The sequence below is a fragment of the Caloenas nicobarica genome, chromosome 16, assembly GCF_036013445.1.
Source record: "Caloenas nicobarica isolate bCalNic1 chromosome 16, bCalNic1.hap1, whole genome shotgun sequence".
NCBI lineage: Eukaryota > Metazoa > Chordata > Aves > Columbiformes > Columbidae > Caloenas > Caloenas nicobarica.
In genome coordinates this window covers 2,159,675-2,177,924 of record NC_088260.1, presented here as the reverse complement: position 1 = coordinate 2,177,924, position 18,250 = coordinate 2,159,675, and the positions used below count along the sequence as shown (strand labels likewise).

Sequence of the window (18,250 nt, the reverse complement as noted above, 5' to 3'; positions counted from 1 at the left end):
TAAGGAGCTGTAACTTCCTCACACTCTCTGTTGTGGCTGTGTTGGTGTGGAGATCCAGGAGCAGGGAAGTTTGCAGAGGGGGGTATGTTTTACTGAACCAGATGAAATTAAACAAGAGTGAATAGTGTTCATAATATTTATTGGAATTAGGATGGGGGAAGGAGAAGATTGAACACTAATGCTGTAGGTGGTTTATCTTAGAAGGGAAGATGACAGGAAGAGCGAGAGCCAGAGCAAGAGGAAGACCTCCGGGACAGGAGACTGCGATTCCTTCTGTAGGACCTGCATCTGTAAGTTGGTTCTCTGTTTAAGGAGCACAGCTAGGCTTTGAAATGTCACAGCTCAGCGGCTTCCTATTTTAATATCAGGTGAATATGTTAGATGGTATATGTGTGTGTATATGTCAGGGGTATAGTTACATTAACTTCTTTTTATAAGGGAAACTTTTGTATGCTTACAAGTACTCTGATGTAATACAGGTGGCATAACAGAGCTAGTGGAAATGGACACTTTTGTAGTCTGCTTTGTCCACTGTGACACCCTGCAGAGAAGCAGAACATACTAGGCTGCTGCTGCTGTTTATGCGTATTTGGGAAGAACCTGGGTCTGGCACATGTTCTGACCTGTTCTTGTTTTCAATTTCAATATCAAGGACTTCATGTCTCCATGTTTGAACTAGTGTTTAAGGCTTGTTTTGTGCATAAATGCTCTCTTCAAGCTGTAGCTTGAAAGTGGCTGATATTTATTTGCAGCCATTGCCACATATCTGGAGACTTTTAAAAGCAGTTCCTCAAATTCAACAGTTGCTAATAATCATCTTTCGTTTGAGAATGTGATTAGACTGGAGGAGTGATTCTAGTCAGTTTCTCGCCAGTGTCAGATGAGTTTAAATAGTGAGAGAAGGTAATTTACAGTTCTGTTTCTTAAACAGTGAAATGCATCTTGCATTTGCAATAGTATTGATGTACCTATTGAACCTGGAGCAGAATTTGTAAACCTAAAAGACCTGATTGCTTCAAACTTGGTCCCTTTGATTTGAATAGAATTATTAGCAGAAGTCAGGAGGTGATATCAGTGTCCTGCTGCGGGTGAAGAAGAAAGTAAGGGAAACGGTGAGGCTTGGGTGCTTGACATGGTCTGTGAATATTGATGCAGTCTGAGTGGAGACAAGTCTGTCTTGGCTTTTTTTTCTGTACAGCCACCACTGTTCTACCTTGTTGACTATGTGTATCTCCCTCCAAGAGGGTTAGTTCCAGAAGCGTTTCCAAAGACAAGTTGAAAATAGGTTGCAGAATGAATAAGAGGTTTTATATTAGGTGTTTGGAACATGAGGGCTTAGGCATGCACTCTGTCTCAGTTTGAGAACGTAATCTGTGCTGATTGCAGGGAACAACTAGCCATGTGTTTTAGAATTGAACCTTATCATTTGACTTCTACACTGTACTGATACAGAAGTATTATAATACACCAAGTTGTTCTTACTGAGGTTTTTATCAAAAAGCATTAGTGAGATTTAAGGAGGTCAGGGGCCTGTCTTTCCTTACGGATGTCCTGTCAACCCTGTTGTCTTCCTGCAGAGGCAGGAAAGAGGATTAGTTGCTCAGTCCCTGGGAGCTCTTTCCCACCGTGGAGACTGCAGCCACCAAGGAGGATACCAGGAAGATAGAGCTTGGCTCTTCATAATGGTGCATGGTGGGAGGATGAGACACAACAGGCACAAGTCGAAGCAAGAGTTGTTTTGACTGGACACAGAGAAAAAAGTGTTCATGATGAGGACAGTCAGGCTCTAGAACAAGTTGCCACTGAGGCTGTGCAGTTTACATCCCTGGAGGTGCGATAAATCTCTGAGCAACCTGGTCAGACCTCAGGATTGATCTTGCTTTGAGTTCCATACAGTGAACCCTATCCCAGCATAATCTCTTCTGTCAGTTTATGACTCGACGTGGAACTCTGCTCTGATCCTTGAATGGATGGGAAAGGGGTATAGTCAGCTCAGGACAGCAGGGCTCAGTGCCTCCCTGTTGGGCTGGAGAATCTGTGTAGGTGACAGTGTGGCTGCCTTCAGGAGCAAAGGTGGAATCTAGATGAGAGAGGCAAAGCAGAACTGATCTTTCCTGAACTACATTCATGAATACTACAGGGAACACAAAATTTGTCATAATATGCTGTTACTGTGACAGTACTGGACTCTAACACATATGCTCTTTAGGGCTGTGTGTATATTTGATCTTTGCAGTAGTGCTTATGGGTATTTACGGACTTAAAAGGTATGCTTTTGATAGATCTTATACTGTGTAAAAATGAGGTGGACAGTCTAAACAGAGAGGCCTGCTTAGTTATTAGATCATGTGTTCAGTGTCAGAACATGCGTATGGGAATCAGAAGACATGTACCAAGAGCTCTGAGAGCAAAGGAGTAGAGGAACTCCAGGAATGGATTGCTGGCAGGTTGTGTGACACTGGTTCAGGGGTTCTTCCTGCTAGTGCAGGTTTCGTGATCGCCCTTGATACTGGTCTCTTGCTTCCTTACGCTTAAAGTAGAGAACTTGATTATTCCTGGAGGAACTGCTGACTTGTGGAGCAGGTGGCATTTGGTAACATCAAACTGAATTATGGGATTGTTCATGACTGAAGCTCCTGTTTTGCTGTTCTGCCAGGCATGAAACTTTTTAATATTATTTATTCACCAGACAGTAAAATTAAAAAAGATATCAGCTACTTCAAGTGTCAGAGGAGTTGTTAAAAATGAGAAGTCTAGAAATTTTAGAGCTTGGAAAGAGAAAAGGTACATTTGCTACTAGTTAAGTGAATATTAACTTACAAAAAAACAGAACTCCATTATTTTGGAGTTTGAAGTACAAAGTAATGAGACTGCTATTTAATTTAGGAAAAAAGCTTTAAACTTATCTAACTGCTACACTTGGGGATTTGAGTATTCTGCAGTTGGTTGGTGACATTGTTTTAGTGTACTCTGGGAAGTGTGCTGTTTCTTCAGTTGCAGTAGCAAAAGTTGTTCCCAACTCTTGCAGGTCCAGCAGGCTTTGCCAGGTCAGCTACTTGGCCGTCAGCAACCTCAGCAGCCACATGTTCCTCCATCAGTATCAGAAGAACCTGGTGGCCGTGGACGACAGAGGGCCCCTCAGAGTGTTCCACAAAGCCAGGATGCAAGAAGGCCAGAAGGTCAGAAAGAGTGAAAAAGTTCATTGACCACAAGAGCAAGTATTTTGAAGAGAATGCAATTAAGACATTCTTTTGACTGTATTTCTAGTTTTTCTTACCAAAGGAGATTTATTTCTAAGATTTGGAAAGTTCACTGTACATACCTTGTGATGATAGTATTGTGATTCTGAGGTGCAGTATAACTGAACCAGGAATTTTGAAAACTACTTTGTGTGGTCTGCTGCATCTGTACCATCTCCTCTATCAAAATAGTTTAAAAATTAAATAAGAAAGCAGTTCACACAGTTAACTGCATGAATACCAATAGTAAATTTCATTTTGATATTTTGTTATTTTCCTCAGTCGTGATAAGGAAAATAAGCTTTCTTACCTATTTCACATTACAGTGTATTTAAAGGTTTCAGTAACAGCTGGAGCTGAAATGAATGATTTGTCCTCCCTATATTTGCAGTTCAGGCTATTGATTTGAAGGGTTTACATCTTTCTTTCATCTGGCTAGTGAGCTGTTCTGTTTTCTTACTAGTTAACTGTAAGTCTGAGGAACTTTGTGTTACATGAATGCTATTTTAAAATTAATTTACTACATTGCAAAAGCTGAAAGTTAACATTTCATGATTTCTCTTAATTGTATATGTATCTGACTTTCAAAATGGAATTGTATTTAATTCTTATTTGTATATACAACTTGATCGTAATTCTTCCTCTTCCTCAAATTTCAAAACAGGATTACAGATATCTGCAGGATTTCAGGAATTGTCTTTAGCAGATAGAGGTGGACGTCGTAGAGATTTCCATGACCTTGGGGTAAATACTCGGCAAGCCATAGAACACGTTCAGGAATCAAAAACTGGTATGTTGCGATTAGACTATGGACATATAAGCAAATTGAAAAAAGTAGTTTTGCTTTCTTTCTGCTTTTAGTATCCCCTAGAGAGCCAAATTAAAAAAAAGTCTTCTTTTAGTAGAAGAGAATACAAGTTGCTTCTGATATCTGAAGAGGAACAGTAAGATGATATATCTGATGGCAAAGTGCGTCAAACTGAAGTTGTGTAGCATTTTAAATTGCAACTATTTAGACATAAGCAATGATCCATATATGTTCCTGATGTCCACTTCTTCAAGCAGGACTCCTCAGGACTCTGTGGGTTTGCTTCTAGAAGTTCCCATTTGTAACACATTGACCTAACCAAATTCGTGAAGGTCTTGTAATAAGTGTGGAATTTTAGACCTTCTGAAGAAACTTTTTTAGTTTAAATAATAGGTGATATGCTCCTTTCCTTTAGATGAAATCATGCATATGAAAAGAAGTAAAAGCAGACTGTCACGATGGTCCTGCCTCCTTGCTAGAATGCAGTCCTTTTTAATGGTCAACTGTGCAGAATCATTGCTGATAATAATTGCGTGTTACAAGTTACTCTGTGAGACATCACAAAAATGTAACAGCAACTGTAGTCCACTTTTGCTGAACTGGATGATAAGTGAAGCGTCCCACAGTCCAGGAATGGTAAAGCTTAGCTCTGCTCCAGTTACTTTGTGCCAGAAGCAGGGTAATTGTTTCCTTTTTCACCTGGCTTTTCTATCTAGAGCTACGCTGATGCTGGATTATGACTCACTGTACTTTGTAGGCAGCTGTATTGCTGGCCTGCTGTTTTCTTTTTATAGCTTTGTACAGTTATCTAGTATAATATATGTGCTTTGTATGTGGTAGGATTTTTTTGTTTTCATCTGAGGAGCCGTATTTCAGATAGGAAAAAATGAGTAATGAAAACCAAATTAAATGAATGATCCACAATTGTCTCAATGTATTTTTTGTATTAGACTTATGTCTTTAAGTCTAGAAGAAATTGAAATGGGACATGAAAAAACAGGAAGAAATACTTTAAATAAGTGATCTGCACCTAGTTCTTACTGTTGTGGTTTGTTCATTTGCAAAATCTTGAAATACCAAAAGAAATGTCATCTTACCACAGAGGAGTGGGAATGCAGGTATCTCTAGTGATTGATACTCTGTTAATTTTTGTTGTATGTTTATGATTCATGTTAAGAAAGTTTAATTTGTTCACCAAGGAAACTTATGTTTTGGTGGAAACTCATCTCTTTAGTACCTGGTACTAATCCTTTGGGAGGCAGGTTACTGATCTAAATGCTTACCTCATTTGATGTGGGATTTTTCCTGACTACTGAAGGAACTATAAACAGCTCTCATAAGCGGATGAATGTCTATGATAACACTGTGCCTGTGTGAACATTTCCTACAGCCTACTGAGCTAGAAGTTCCAGAACACAACTGACCTCTAATCTTTGAATGCTTTAGTTTTTTGAAATTTCTCCAAGCTGTTGAATTACTGTAAACTGGTAAAATTTTGTAGCTACTAAGGTGTTTGCCTCTCATTTTAGGTTCCTCGGGTCTTGCGATAAAATTAACTACAAATTACTTTCGTTTGACATCTCGACCACAGTGGGCTTTGTATCAGTACCACGTTGGCTATAGTCCTGAGATGGAAGCACGCCGTCTTCGATCAGCTTTGCTCTTCCAGCATGAAGAGCTAATTGGAAAGACACATGCATTTGATGGATCAATATTGTTCTTGCCCAAAAAACTAGGGAATAAGGTGTGATATGAGAATGCTATTTTATTTTTTATTTTGACTTGCATTTTATGATGCTTATTGTTTCTTACTGGTGTGGGTGAAATTAGAGAATTGATGCACTTTGTGCCGCTCTTGGCCTCACCGAAGGGACTGAGTGTAACCGGTGGTGTTAGCAGGAGGGCAGAGGAGTCTGGACTCGAGGTTGAGCCTGGAAAAGGGTGAGAGGGAAGGTGTATTCACTGTGTGTTTTAATGTTTGCCTTTTTGCCTCCCAGTACCTGCATCAGAAATTAAATATATATTAATTGGCAATTAAGTTTATTTCCTCAAGGTGAGTCTTTTTCCCATGATGGCAATTGGTAAGGGATCTCCCTGTTTTCATCTTGAATTCAGCTGGTTTGGGCATAGTCTTCATTCTACTCCATTAGTCGTCTTCACCCAAATGAGTGAAGCATTTTAGGTTGTAGTTTACCGTCATAGTAGGAAATCAAATTCTTGTTTCAGCTAAGTTTTGAATGGTTACTTAGAATCTTAAGGTACAAGTCCAATTTTATATTAATTGAGCAAAGAACAGCTGTAGCTCTGTTTGGCTCTAGTTTTATTAACCTAACTTCACTTTCTCAGGTTACTCAAGTGTTTAGTAGGACCCGAAATGGAGAGGACGTGAAGATAACAATCACATTGACTAATGAGTTGCCACCTAATTCACCTACATGTCTGCAATTTTACAACATCATTTTTAGAAGGTTTGCTGTCCAAATTATGTCTTTATAAGAAGTCATTCTAAAAGTATCTGCCTTAAGTTTTTCCTTTCTGAAGAGTGGACAACAAATCAATATTTATAAATGTAAATTTTTAAGCCATTGTGGCTACCTTTACTATGTGGCCAGCCACATGTGGCAACATTTTAATGTGCAGTTAGGGGCATGTTTTTGGTACATGTTGGTGTGAAGTGAGTTTATATCTTCTGTCCGAGCAAGCTCTTAAAGCAAACAGTAGTGCAGGCCCTTGAACTGGCAAATTACTTTTTTTGTTGGAGTCTTTCCACTTAACCTTGGTACCTTGGCTACGTGGTTCATCTGAAATGTCGCTTGTTGAGACTGCTACCTTCAACTGGTTGGTGAAGGGTTGGGTTGTATGCTAACTTATTCTCAACTGATTAATTATCATTAATAAGTGTCCATGGCCTTTCTACATTGAGTTAAATGAAAAGTTCACATTCATGTCTGTTTCATCTGGTCAGATGAACAAGAAATGAGGTTGTGTGGAGGGATGGGACCATGCATAGTTTGATAAACTGAGTAATAATGGTAAATGACACCCGTATTTCAACTTCTAGGCTTTTGAAGATGTTGAATTTGCAGCAGATTGGACGTAATTATTACAACCCCAATGACCCAATCAGCATCCCTAATCACAGGTTTGGCAAAATGGATACTCTGGCTCAGGAGGGGTGCAGGGAGAAAGAGTGATGTTTTGATACTGCCCTGATGGTTTGTCTTGTAATAAAACCATGGACCTAAAACCTGGTATTCCTGGGAGGCATGAGAGCTCATTCTCCTGACTTAGTTTCTTGTTGTCTGAGATCTCATTACTCATTTCCAACGTGTGTTCTGCTGTTACATTTTACTTCAGTGTCAGAAACCTCGCTTAACTGTCTGTAGGGCTGAGATCTCTGAATGCTTTAATTCTAAAGCTCAGGAGTGTCCAGTCTTCATTCTGAAAGCCATTTAATCTGACATGTAAATTCCTGCTTTCTAGTGTCTGGGAAAGTGGACAGAAGTAAAGTACCTTAAGGGGTGAGAATACAGATGCTTTAAAGCATGTTAAGATTCTGTATGTTCTCTTTTGACAGGTTGATGGTTTGGCCAGGCTTCACAAGTTCTATCCTCCAGTATGAGGAAAGCATTATGTTATGTACAGATGTGAGCCACAAGGTTCTTCGCAGTGAAACAGTGTTGGATTTTATGTACAGTCTGTATTACCAGGTTGAACAGCAAAAATTTAGAGATGTCTGTGCTAAAGAGCTGATAGGTGTAATTGTTCTGACAAAGTAAGTCTCTTTGGACTCTTGTCTTAGAGAGCTATTCATTTTTTTGGATGTTCCATGTCCTGAAATATAGAATGAAGCATCAGAAAGCATGAAAATGATCTGATTGTCAAGCTAGCAAACTAATCGAGGTGACAGCATTTATGAAAGCAGAAAGTATATACTGGATTAGTTCTGGTTTTGTTTGGTTTTACAGTTTAGCTTTTAGTGGAATTGATAACCTGTTACAATTGAAAACTTGGAAGTTACTGCTGCTGATAGGAGCAAAACTTTCAACTTGCACAAGTACTGCTATTAACTTTTGTGTCCCACAGTTTTATTTCTTTTCTATTTAAGATTTTAAAAAACCTGATGAAATTGTTTATTTAGGTACAATAACAGAACATACAGAGTTGATGACATCGACTGGGATGCCAATCCACAATGTACCTTTAGGAAAGCAGATGGTTCTGAGATCAGCTATGTGGACTATTACAAAAGGGTATGAAAATTGTCAATGTGTGTGTTATGCTTTAACTTGAAACGTCATGGCATTGGTAGACATTTAGTTATGATGCATGCATCTGTAATTAATATTTTTCTTTAATAGAGTTTTATTTTTAATGGATACTGTATAATCTGAGAACAGTAGGTAACCTATGCAGCATGAGTAGTCCATCTCAATGAGTCAGGCAGATCTTTCTGCACATCAGTTTTAACTGTAAAACAGGATGGGACTTAATAAACTAGAAGCAAAATTTATATTATCCATTCTAGTTCAGGATGGAGTTTCTAAATGATAAATTTTTTCTGACTTTTTGCCTTTGCTGTGATCTCACTTTTTTGTGTGTAAGTGCTATCCTTTGGATGGTTTCTGAGATATGGTTCTCCTTAAGATAAAGCTAAACTATGAAGTGTGTTTCTTGACTGTCAGCTTGTATTGCCTTTTTTTTTCTACACTAGGTTAGTGACTACCCGACAGACCAGCTCTTTCCGGGTACAGGAAAAGATTGTGGAACGGTTGATTTTTGGGAGACTTCACTTGGAATCTTGTTTGATTCTTGTGGTGTCTTGAATTAAATTGCTCTATAGGGCAGGAGCCTTGTCCATTACTGATGTGGAATGAGCATCCTAATCTTGAGTCAGATACTCTGGGTGATGATGTCTCAAGCAAGGCAGAGCGTTTTTCCTGTTGTCTCCTACAAGTCATTAATTTGGTGGCTTCCTTGTTTGGTCTTTTCTGACAAAACCAGTTCCTCTCCAGTTAGATGTGCTAATTGAAAAAAGTTGCAGGTTGCTTTTGGCTTGCTTTCTTTTGGGAAAAATATTCATTTTCTAAAGAGAATGTTTTCTTAATAATAACAGAGTGTTTGTTATGAATAAACTAACATACAACATATATTTCTCATACAGCAATATAATCAAGAAATTACTGACTTGAACCAGCCTGTCTTGATCAGTCAGTCTAGGAAGAGGAGAGGAAACTTGATGCCAGGACCTGTGGTTCTAGTTCCAGAACTGTGCTTCTTAACAGGTACTGTAGCATTTTTTCATATCAAAGCATCTGTCAAAGCATAATGCCTACTGAAACTGGTGTTTTGACAGAAGCCTTTTGCCAAGTTGAGTAAAAATGTTTTGTTTGTATAAATGTGAGTTTAGAAACAAGTTAGATGTTTAAATGAAGCTGAAAAGTTTGAAGGGTTTTGATGTTGCATAGTCTTAACATACGGTGTTCAACATTGGTCCGCTTATAAGTTTTAGAGTTGTTTGGTGGTAGAACTTCTGTTGAAAAAGAGAAATTTCCTATAAACTTACAATTTTGTAAGATCCATAAATATGTATTTTCCTCTGAGATACTCACTTTGCACTAGCAGTACCTGTCTGTCTCAGTACTGTTTTCTTTTGCTTTGGAAATGCAAATAAAGAGCTGCGTGTCGCAGGTGGTTTCCTCTCAAGTGCAGAAATCCAGATTTTTTTTCTGTGCAGATGGGAATGTATGTGCAGGGAGCAAGTGGAAACCTTGATTACTACTGACACCGCTTCACGTGTCTGCAGTACATGCATAGTTAGTCTGCATGACTTGCAAGTTTAGTTTTCTTAGTCCTTAGTGTAACTTATACTCAGAAAAAGATTTTGCTGTTAACAGGATTAACTGAGAAGATGCGTAATGATTTTAATATGATGAAGGACTTGGCTATTCATACACGACTGCCACCTGAGCAAAGGCAACGTGAAATTGGAAGGCTTATTGACTACATCCATAAGTATGCTACCTTAAAATCTTCTGTACTTCTTTGTCATGAAAAATTTGCATGATAGACTTCTTTCTTGCAACAAAACTTTGGAAGTTCTACTGGTTTTAAAAAAGTCTCAACGAGAACAGATTTCTTTGTTTTAATTTCAATCTTGTTTTGAAACAGAGATGACAACGTTCAGAAGGAACTCCGAAACTGGGGTTTAAGCTTTGATTCTAATTTATTATCCTTTTCGGGAAGAGTTGTTCAAGGAGAAAAGATCCTTCAATCAGGAAATGTGGTAAATAAAACAACTTATAAAATCTCCTGGATCTCTCACTGATGAAGCAAGTTCTTAAGGAAGGAAATACTACTTGTTGATTTAAAAATGAAAGATTATGAGACAAAACATTATACAAAAGTCTTTGTCCAAACAGGAGACTTGCAAACTGTTTACAAGTTCTGTTTAGGAGCCTCGGAAGATTTTTTGCCTTGCATTACAATCGTGTCTTCCTTAACAGTCTGTCTCTCATAACAAAATCATTTCAGATACACAAACTAGGAGACTAGAGAGGTTTCTAGCTGGTTGCCATTTAGTAAAATACCAAGGCTTTCAAATGAAAAGCCACTAATTATTTCAGTTCAGTAGATAAAACACATACAGTATCTGTTCACTCAAAAGTGAGGTGACTCTTCAGTATGAATAACTTAGATTTCAATGAAGTCAGATTGCCCTAAAACTTTAGGTATTTGCTCTGTAGTGGAGGTCTTTTGTTTTGAATGGATGCTTGATGGAAAAAGGCATTTTACAATATCTTGATCTGTGTATCTGTATTCGTTAAAACTTTTTAATTGTTATTGAAAAGATCTGATATCCTCTTTGTAGTAATATTTATCTTTTTATCAAGCAGTTACCTTATTAAAAAGAAAAATTGAAGAAAAATCGATATATAAATAGCTATGTCTTTGTAGCACAAAATCTGTGTAGCAAATAGTAACAACTTATCTGGGCTAAAAATCATAAGTATCTTTGCATAATTATGAATGAAACATTTGAAGAGTGTAGGATTTCTTGAAAGGCCTAGATAAAGCTTATTTTAAATTAGGGACAATAGCAGTAAAAGAACAGATAAAATCAAGTCATTTGTTCTAGGCAGAAGTGTTGCGGTTTGTTCTTGAAGTGTATCAGGAAGTAGTTGTAGTATAGCTTGTTTGGTTGAGTGTTGATTTTTCTTTCTCTCCCATCTCTTATTTCCAGTTTGATTACAATCCTCAGTTTGGTGATTGGTCAAAGGAAAGTAGGGGAGCTCCCTTAATCTGCGCAAAGCCTCTGGACAACTGGTTATTAATATACACACGACGCAACTATGATATTGCTAATACATTACTTCAAAATCTGTTTAAAGTCACACCATCTATGGGAATCAAAATGAACAAGGCAACTATGTAAGTATCTTTAGAAAGCTGGTGGAAAAATCATTTTAATACTTATTAAGGTATGTCTGTTAGCAAGCTTAGGCTGTTAAATGAGGAGATAGTACAGTATGTCACACCACTGAGATTTTTAATAAAGTTGCTTTCAGTATGCCAATTGTTCGGTTTTCTCTAGTGACTGATTTTCTTACACTTTTATTTCTGAGAGCTTTCGCTGGGGATTAAAGAATGCCAAAACCAAACTATTAGTCATATAGTCAGGGAGCAAAACCTTCTTAAGTGGAGCTATAAGTAATACAAGAAAGAATACATATTTTCTTGCTGATTTTGGAGGTATTCTGATGTGTTCTTATTGCAAATATCTTCCCTTGAGTACCTGTGCTTGCTCTTAATTTTGAATGTCATTGCTCTTGGAGGCCTAAGTTGGGGATGATTCCTCTTAAAAATGTGTGAATATTGTACATTTATGAATAGCTATAAATGTGACACTTCATACAGTGCTGATTCATAGTGAGCATTTATGTTCTTGCTGAAGTTTCAATAGCTATTAGATGGGGTTTTTTTTTCTGTAAACATTTTTTCTATCTTCTTTTCAGGATTGAAGTAGATGATAGAACAGAAGCTTATTTAAGGGTTTTACAGCAAAGTATTACCCGCGACACAAACATAGTATGTATTTGAATCCATAATTTCAAATCATGTTAATCACTGTAATTGATGTGTTAAAACTAGTGGGATTCATTCTCAGAAATAATACTCTTGGTTCCTGAGTGTCTACTACATGTCTGCTCGTATTCCTGTTCAAACCCCAGAATAACCATGCGTATCCTTTGGGAAAAGAGCCTTTGTACTTGACCCTGAAGTATAGACACTGAGACCATGCAGGTATTTCTTTCACTGTGAACACTTGAATATTTCTCTTGAGCATGAGAATCTTTTCCTAGAGAGCTACAACTGTTCTGCAATTTTGAGAATGCAACCGCCTAAAGACTTTTTTTTTTTTTTTTCTTTAAAGGTAGTTTGTATTTTGTCTAGTTCCCGAAAGGATAAGTATGATGCTATCAAGAAATACTTATGTACAGATTGCCCCATTCCAAGTCAGTGTGTGATTGCTCGCACTTTAAGCAAGCCTCAGAGTTCTATGGCCATAGCAACAAAAATTGCCTTACAAATGAACTGTAAAATGGGTGGAGAACTTTGGAGTGTTGAGATCCCAGTAAGTAATTTTTTAAGAAACGTTAACTGTTTTCTTTATTGAGTCTTATTTAAAAAGCAAACCTTTTTCCCTCCAAAACATAAAACTGAGTATTTTTTGTGTAGTTTGTTTTGTGTCTGTGAGAAGAGGCATGAAGTTAAATGTGGCATAAGGAGACATTTCATTCTGTGGTTTACTTATGTGTCCTGAAACCGTGCAGCTTATGTCACGATCTTAGACTATAGGGTGCTTGGGCAGGTCTTCACATACTAATACATGTTCTGTATTGATTCCTTTTAAGCTAAAACAGGTAATGGTTGTGGGAATTGATTGTTACCATGACACTATAGCTGGAAAGCAGTCAATTGCAGGTTTCGTTGCTAGCATGAATCACACGATGACACGGTAAGATTTGAATGAATCTTTATTTTTCCCTTAACTGGCAAGTAGCTTGAATGTGGTGGGCCATCATGAAAGTGTCCACATTGGTTTACTGTACACGGTTAATAAAGAACTATATATTGTGAATTATTTTTTCCACAGCATCCCTGAAGGAACAGCCTTGTCCTTCTCCCACAGTGCTTGGGAGGGGGGGCAAACGGTGGGGCAAGGGCTGGGAGGAATAGAGGGCATCACGGTGATAGGCTCTTCTGCCTTCTGAGTTGACTTGTGTGAAAGTTGTTTTTGATTGAGAGGAGTTGCATGTGGTGATAAGGTATTTGTCTCCCACAGGGGCTTTGCAAGGGGAATACTCCCATGGTACACTAACTTTTGCTTGACTGCTTGGACCCACAATAGCCATAAAGACTAAGTGGTCATAGCCATTTTAAAAATAACTTCATTGAATAAGCCTGGGAAGTGCTTTGAAGGCCGTCTTTTGTTTTGTTCTTCGCAGGTGGTTCTCCCGCTGTGCTGTTCAAAGTCGTGGGCAAGAACTTGTGGACGGGCTCAAAGCCTGCTTGCAAAGTAAGGACGGCTTTCTGCTCATGTTGAGTCGGGTCTAAGGAATGACAGTTGGACTGCCTCAAAACACACCTCAGCTGCCTTCAGGGGAGGCTTTACCAACTTGCACTTAGATAAAAACAGATGAAAAATACAGCTGTAAATATTGCTGAAAATTAATAGCATTTTGTGTACTTTCTGTTAGTCAGTACTGTATTTTGTAACAATAATTAAATACTACATATCAATGTGCTTCCAAGGAGATGGATTTAAATGATTACAGCTTCTTGCTGTGAGAGAGGCCAGCAGAGTAGATAATTTCCTTGGTTTCTTTTTATATGTATTGGTACACAGGTAAACCAGAATTCTTCTTGCAAGTGACATTTGTGTATCATGGTGCATACCTGTTTCAGGTTACTGAAAGATTGAGGACCTTAGGTTTCAGAACCTACTGCTGTTCTTTCCAGTAAGAAAAATCCATTTTTGTTTTGGATGAATCGTCATTATAGCTAACAGCTTTTACTCTTTTGTGTGTTTGGTTTTTGTTTTTAAGCTGCTCTACGAGACTGGTACAAGTGGAATAAGTATTTGCCCTCTCGTATTATTGTGTATCGTGATGGTGTAGGAGATGGACAACTAAATACTTTGGTTAATTATGAAGTGCCTCAATTTCTGGATTGCTTGAAGAGTGTTGGTAAAGACTACAAGTAAGTCTGTTTCCACCAACTGGCTATTTTATAATGTAAGAGGATTATACACTGGGGTACAAAAAGTTGTTACAGATGAAGATTGTGTTCTTTTCTTTGGTATTTATTTTACTTGAGCTCAAATAACTACTATTCCGATGATTGTTTACATGGTAGGAATTAAACTGCTTACTTAGCTTCCGTTAATGGCTTGCTCTTTACCAAAAATACTGTTAAAACAGTGTTTTCTCTATGAAAAGATGAGGTAGAGAGAGAGAGTAGAAATCAGATCTGTGGTCAGAAGATCCCTTTTTGGTCTGTTTTGTCTCCCTGTGAAGTAAAATATGAGCTGGATTGGTGAGAAATAGTATCAAAGTTACACCTGAAACAAAAAATCTAAAGTTATGAACAATGTTCTCTTTACTCTAAGGCAATTAATTAGTGAAGACTTACATGTGAAATTAATGCCCTGGAGAACTCTGAAGTTGCTTTTAATTTGAAGCTCTAGAGAATCTGCTCCTGAAATACTTTCAGTGTAGTTTTTCAGGATCTTTTGGGGTTTGTTTGTTTCGTTGGTTGTTCGTTTGTTTGTTTTAATGGCTTGTTTTCACTTATTTTAGTCCAAGACTTACTGTGATAGTTGTGAAGAAGCGAGTGAACACCAGGTTCTTTGCTCAGTGTGGTGGAGGAGGACTCAAAAACCCACCCCCTGGTACTGTTGTGGATGTGGAGGTGACCAGACCAGAATGGTAAGTCAGTATATACATAACACTTCTTTTGTTTGCTGGCAGTCTAATAATAGAGGGAGTATATCCGATATGAAATTGACTGTGACATCAAGTAAAATAACCCTTTCCACACTTATGTCCTGAAAAGAAATCGTAGTGAATGTGTAAATGAAAGAAATGGAGAAGCTTTAATTTTATGAATTCATTATGCAGTTATTTCGTGGTTTCCAATATGTAGTATTTATATACATCAGAGTGTTATGTATGCTTTCAGTGTCGTTTCACTTTTTGGTGTTTCTTTTTTTCACTTTTAAAGGTTTAGTGTTTAATTAGTGCCTGTTGATAGGACTGCTCAACTGTCCTTAACTGAAATAAAATTCTGTCTGGCTGTAGTTTTGACATTGCACGTAACTTTATGCATAAAGTGACTTGAAGAAAATAAGTCAGACAAAATAATGGGGATTTGCATTTTTCAGTCCTTTCTGGGGTTTTGTTCCTTCTGTTCCAGGTACGATTTCTTTATTGTGAGTCAGGCAGTGAGAAATGGCTGCGTTTCACCTACGCATTATAATGTAATTTATGACACTGGAAAACTGAAACCAGATCATCTACAACGTTTAACCTACAAACTTTGCCACATGTACTATAACTGGTCGGTAAGTATTTCCTGATAAGATTTATCTAAGATTGTGCATCTTTATGCAGTTACAACCCACAAGAAGGTAGGAAAAGATCCTTCAAACAGCCATGCAGATCCAAAAAGCGTGCAGATGTACTTCTAGACCTGGAGTGGTAGCTTGAGAACTAGACGTTTTATAGTTAACGTGATCTCTCTGAAGTCTGAAGATTAATCTTTATTCTCTCTAGAAAAGACTTGTTTTGAGTATTATCCCCAAACTTCTGTTCCACGCCAAGATCAGCACACAGCTCCTGCCTGGATGCGCTTTGCGTTTGTCAGTGCAGTAACTGTAAATATTTCACAGGACTTACCCGTGTCCCACGTTCTCTGAGATCCAGCATCAAAAGTAAACCTGCATAAGAGGCTTTTTTGGAGTGAGGAAGGGAATGGAGTTGGGAAGTTTTTTTGCATGTAATGCATGTTTTTTCAATCTGTTCAGTGTATGTAATGTTTTCACAAATCTGCACAAACTACAGGAAATACAAATTTTACATGTATCCAAACCTTTGAATTCCAGGACTCTTTGTCACAGTGAGTGCACGCTTAGTTAAATGACTTGAAATATTTTCTTTTTCTTTTCTTTTGCAGGGTGTCATCAGAGTACCTGCTCCTTGCCAATATGCTCACAAACTGGCTTTCCTTGTAGGTCAGAGTATTCACAGAGAACCAAACCTGTTGCTTTCAGACAGACTTTACTATCTTTGAAGTTAAATTACCAGCTAAAAAAAATCATGCAGTTCCTGTCTAGGGAATGTAGCATCGGCTGGGTGCTGGTGGTGGTGGGGGTTTAGTTTATTTTTTGTTTGTTGGTTTTGGTTTTGGTTTTTTGGGGGGGTAGGGAAATGTTTTTGTTTGTTTGTTTTTTAGTTTTTGCTTTTTCTTCTTAGGAGGCGTGCATGGGGTAATGATATGTGCTGTTGTGAAACTAAGTTTCATTGTAGCAGGAAAATGCTAGAGCTTTTGAATAGGTCTCTGCTTGCTAGAAAAACTCTGTTTTGTTATTTTTTAATATTTATTTACTAAAGCGTTTGTGGGATTCTTCACAGAAGGTGGTCAGTTGTTCTTGCTTTTATTCATGTTTTGGACAAGTCTCACACAGAATTATTTTTTAGCACACAAATTCTGTAGTTAAGCAGGCTATAACCCAAACTTGTCCAGTTAGCACGTGACACCTTTAATTTTCAAAATGCAATTGTTGCTTCCTTGTTTATCTTGGCTGTTAAAACCAGGACAAAATTTTGTCTCCTAAACTATTTTCTATTTTGAAAAGGCTATCAGCCATTCTTGGTCATCAAGGCTTTGTTTTCAGATTGCGCTATGCTGCAAAGCCTCTGGAAGGGTTTTTAATATTTTGCCCTTTTAAGTGACTCACAGACCGACTAGAAACTGTCGTGTGCTCACTGGTGTCTCCTGGGAGCAGAGGGGGGTGAAATGGGACGTGTCCAAACTGCCGTAGCTGAGGATGAAGTTCTGTGTACACCAAAGTTTCGGGAATGTCTCAGAGGCAAAATTCTTTTTCAATCTTAGCACAGCTACAGGAACACCTTGATTATCTAAAGCTACAGTGTTCCCCTTGGCCCAGCTGGAATGCTGTTACGGGACCAACCTATTGGCATGTGTTTGCTTAGTCTTGTAATTGGCTACATAGTGTGAAAAAAATAGTTGGTTTAGACAACTGCAAATTCATAACTGGAATGAACTAAATGTCTTGGTTGATGTTTTCATTTAACAAGCTTGCATTTAAACAAAAATAATTTCCATCAAAGAATGCACTGATGTGCCAAAAAAAAAAAGCTGGATTTACTGTTCATGTTTTTTTTTTTTTTTTCAGTCGTGCAGTTCCAAGTAATGCAAAGTGCTTTGGCCTTGGTTTGTGTTTCACTTCTAAGATTTTCATTGGTAATTGTTCAGCAGGAGAAGTTTAGTTTGTAAAGCAAATAGCAGTTGTGTTGATGGAAGTTTGAGTTCAGATTTTTGCATTACGAGACGCAGAATCAAACTAGTCCATATGCAAGAATTTGGATTAGTGCTGATGTTCGATGTTTTTTGTTTTGATTTGTTTTTTAACTAACATGTTGTGGACCATGTTCCTTTCTTCGTGAGATTTAAATAAAGTTGTTGCTATAATTCTTGCTCATTTTATTGTGTTAGGTGTATTTGTGTACCTATTTCAAGACTGGGCTTTGGGCAGACTATGTAACATACACTGGAGTAATTTTCTATCCATTTTTCTTACCTCTGGAAAGCTCGTGGATTCTTGGATTTAGACGAGCCTTTATCCTACAGTAATGGATCTTACCGTTTGTGTCTCATCCTTCAGAAAGGGAGGGAAGGTCAACACAACAATCAGGCAGCTGATACAGGTGATTCATGAAACATACTGCACTGTACAAAATATCAAATAATTTATTTATATAAAATATAATACACAACGGTTGTACACATGCACACACCCACACAGTACTTTACCACAAATTTAGGCCAGTTATTTTCTTTAATTAAATGTTGTAATCTAGCACACGGTATCTTACAGTAATTTACATTATTCTCTGAA

General features: G+C 37.8%; 1 protein-coding gene across 1 annotated transcript; it reads left to right on the top strand.

Annotated features, from left to right (window-relative positions):
• The first annotated feature begins 209 nt into the window (after nucleotides 1–209).
• Nucleotides 210–16,401, top strand: PIWIL1 (piwi like RNA-mediated gene silencing 1). Its single transcript, XM_065646466.1, has 20 exons — nucleotides 210–290; nucleotides 3,029–3,179; nucleotides 3,904–4,029; nucleotides 5,577–5,791; nucleotides 6,394–6,515; nucleotides 7,109–7,189; nucleotides 7,625–7,822; nucleotides 8,189–8,300; nucleotides 9,212–9,332; nucleotides 9,945–10,062; nucleotides 10,219–10,333; nucleotides 11,291–11,478; nucleotides 12,063–12,135; nucleotides 12,482–12,682; nucleotides 12,963–13,066; nucleotides 13,557–13,627; nucleotides 14,157–14,310; nucleotides 14,910–15,038; nucleotides 15,526–15,673; nucleotides 16,285–16,401. Exons 1-20 carry the CDS (start codon nucleotides 210–212, stop codon nucleotides 16,399–16,401), a joined length of 2,625 nt encoding a protein of 874 aa, XP_065502538.1.
• Nucleotides 16,402–18,250: the final 1,849 nt, after the last annotated feature.

Excerpts from the sequence above, each read along its gene's own strand:
- PIWIL1 (XM_065646466.1), top strand. The coding sequence starts at position 210 with ATGACAGGAAGAGCGAGAGCCAGAGCAAGAGGAAGACCTCCGGGACAG. Across the intron at positions 3,180-3,903 it reads GGATGCAAGAAGGCCAGAAG|GATTACAGATATCTGCAGGA; the intron begins GTCAGAAAGAGT and ends ATTTCAAAACAG. Across the intron at positions 7,823-8,188 it reads GGTGTAATTGTTCTGACAAA|GTACAATAACAGAACATACA; the intron begins GTAAGTCTCTTT and ends TTGTTTATTTAG.